This window comes from Geospiza fortis, unplaced genomic scaffold (genome assembly GCF_000277835.1).
Source record: "Geospiza fortis unplaced genomic scaffold, GeoFor_1.0 scaffold11, whole genome shotgun sequence".
Taxonomy (NCBI): Eukaryota; Metazoa; Chordata; class Aves; order Passeriformes; family Thraupidae; genus Geospiza; species Geospiza fortis.
In genome coordinates this window covers 11,171,801-11,172,910 of record NW_005054304.1, presented here as the reverse complement: position 1 = coordinate 11,172,910, position 1,110 = coordinate 11,171,801, and the positions used below count along the sequence as shown (strand labels likewise).

General features: G+C 53.0%; 1 protein-coding gene across 1 annotated transcript in view; it reads left to right on the top strand.

Annotated features, from left to right (window-relative positions):
- Positions 1-41: 41 nt before the first annotated feature.
- The window catches only part of LOC102031703 (testicular haploid expressed gene protein-like), a 13,894-nt gene continuing 12,825 nt past the window's right edge, over positions 42-1,110 (top strand). Inside the window, exon 1 of the mRNA XM_031066503.1 lies at positions 42-432. Within this exon, the coding sequence (XP_030922363.1) occupies positions 417-432 (16 nt within the window). The 5' untranslated portion in view covers positions 42-416. The remainder of the gene's footprint in view (positions 433-1,110) is intronic.

Sequence of the window (1,110 nt, the reverse complement as noted above, 5' to 3'; positions counted from 1 at the left end):
GGTGGCCGGGCCCGGGCCGCTCTCCCCGCTTTCCTGCCCCGCTTCCCTGCGCCCGGGGCCGGCCGGTGTCCCAGGGATCCCCCATCGCTGCGGCCGTGCGCTTGTGCCGCCGGAGCCCCGCGGGCATCTTCAGCTTCCTCACCGCGAGGTGGCTTTTGCTGTGCCCTCCAGGCCCCTGGTTCAGTTCTCTTCTTTCCACCAGCCCTGGTAAGCTTTGCTCTTGCCCCGGCTGCCCGGGTAAGTGTGCTGCCCTCGCTTTGCAGAGCAAAGGACACGGTAAGCAGATCCTGGTGCTGGGCCTGGATGGGGCTGGGAAGACGAGCATTCTCCACTCCCTGGCAACTAACCACGTCAAGCGCAGCGTGGCTCCCACCGAGGGCTTCAATGCCATCTGCATCAACACTGAAGAATCCCAGATGGAGTTTCTGGAGAGTGAGTGAACCTGTTTTAGTATCGAACATAAAATAAGTTCCTGTTTTGTGCGGTAGGGATCAGGCACATATTTTAATAGCTCAACATCCCCACATGCCTGCTTCATTAATGTGAAGCTGTGATTATTTTCTGCTTGGAGATTCTGCTTTCCTACTCAGCCTTTTTGAAGGAGAAGACACAATGGTGTTAGAGATCAGTTTTCATTCAGCCCTGACATCCTGGGAATTCTACTCCCAGAGAGAGATGGGTAATAAGCCTGATTGGGTGAAACCAGAAGAGGTTTCCCCAGTAAGCCCCGTGTTGTGGTCCGTAGCTCTTGTACTGCTCTCCTTGGTGCTCATGCCTGGCAAAGGGCAGGAGTTGCACAGGAATAAATAGTAAGTGAAAGAAGAGAGGGGGAAGAGAAAAACTTTGTACCCTTTCTGTTCAAAAGCCTCAGAAGTGGTATTTTCTAGTCTTTAGACAGTCTTTTGAATGTCTGTAGCATTTTGTTAAAATTTCTGTACTGTTGTTAGCTCTGATTTTTGGTTATTGTCTGCGCCTGCAGAGGGCATCTCGTGTGATGCCTTTGGTGCTTCACAGCTGTTTGAGGTGTAGCTAGCTGATGGGAAAGGTGGAGGCCCTGGGGTCAGGTCACCCCCTGGTACAGAGAGGCTGACATCCAACCTCATCAATGCC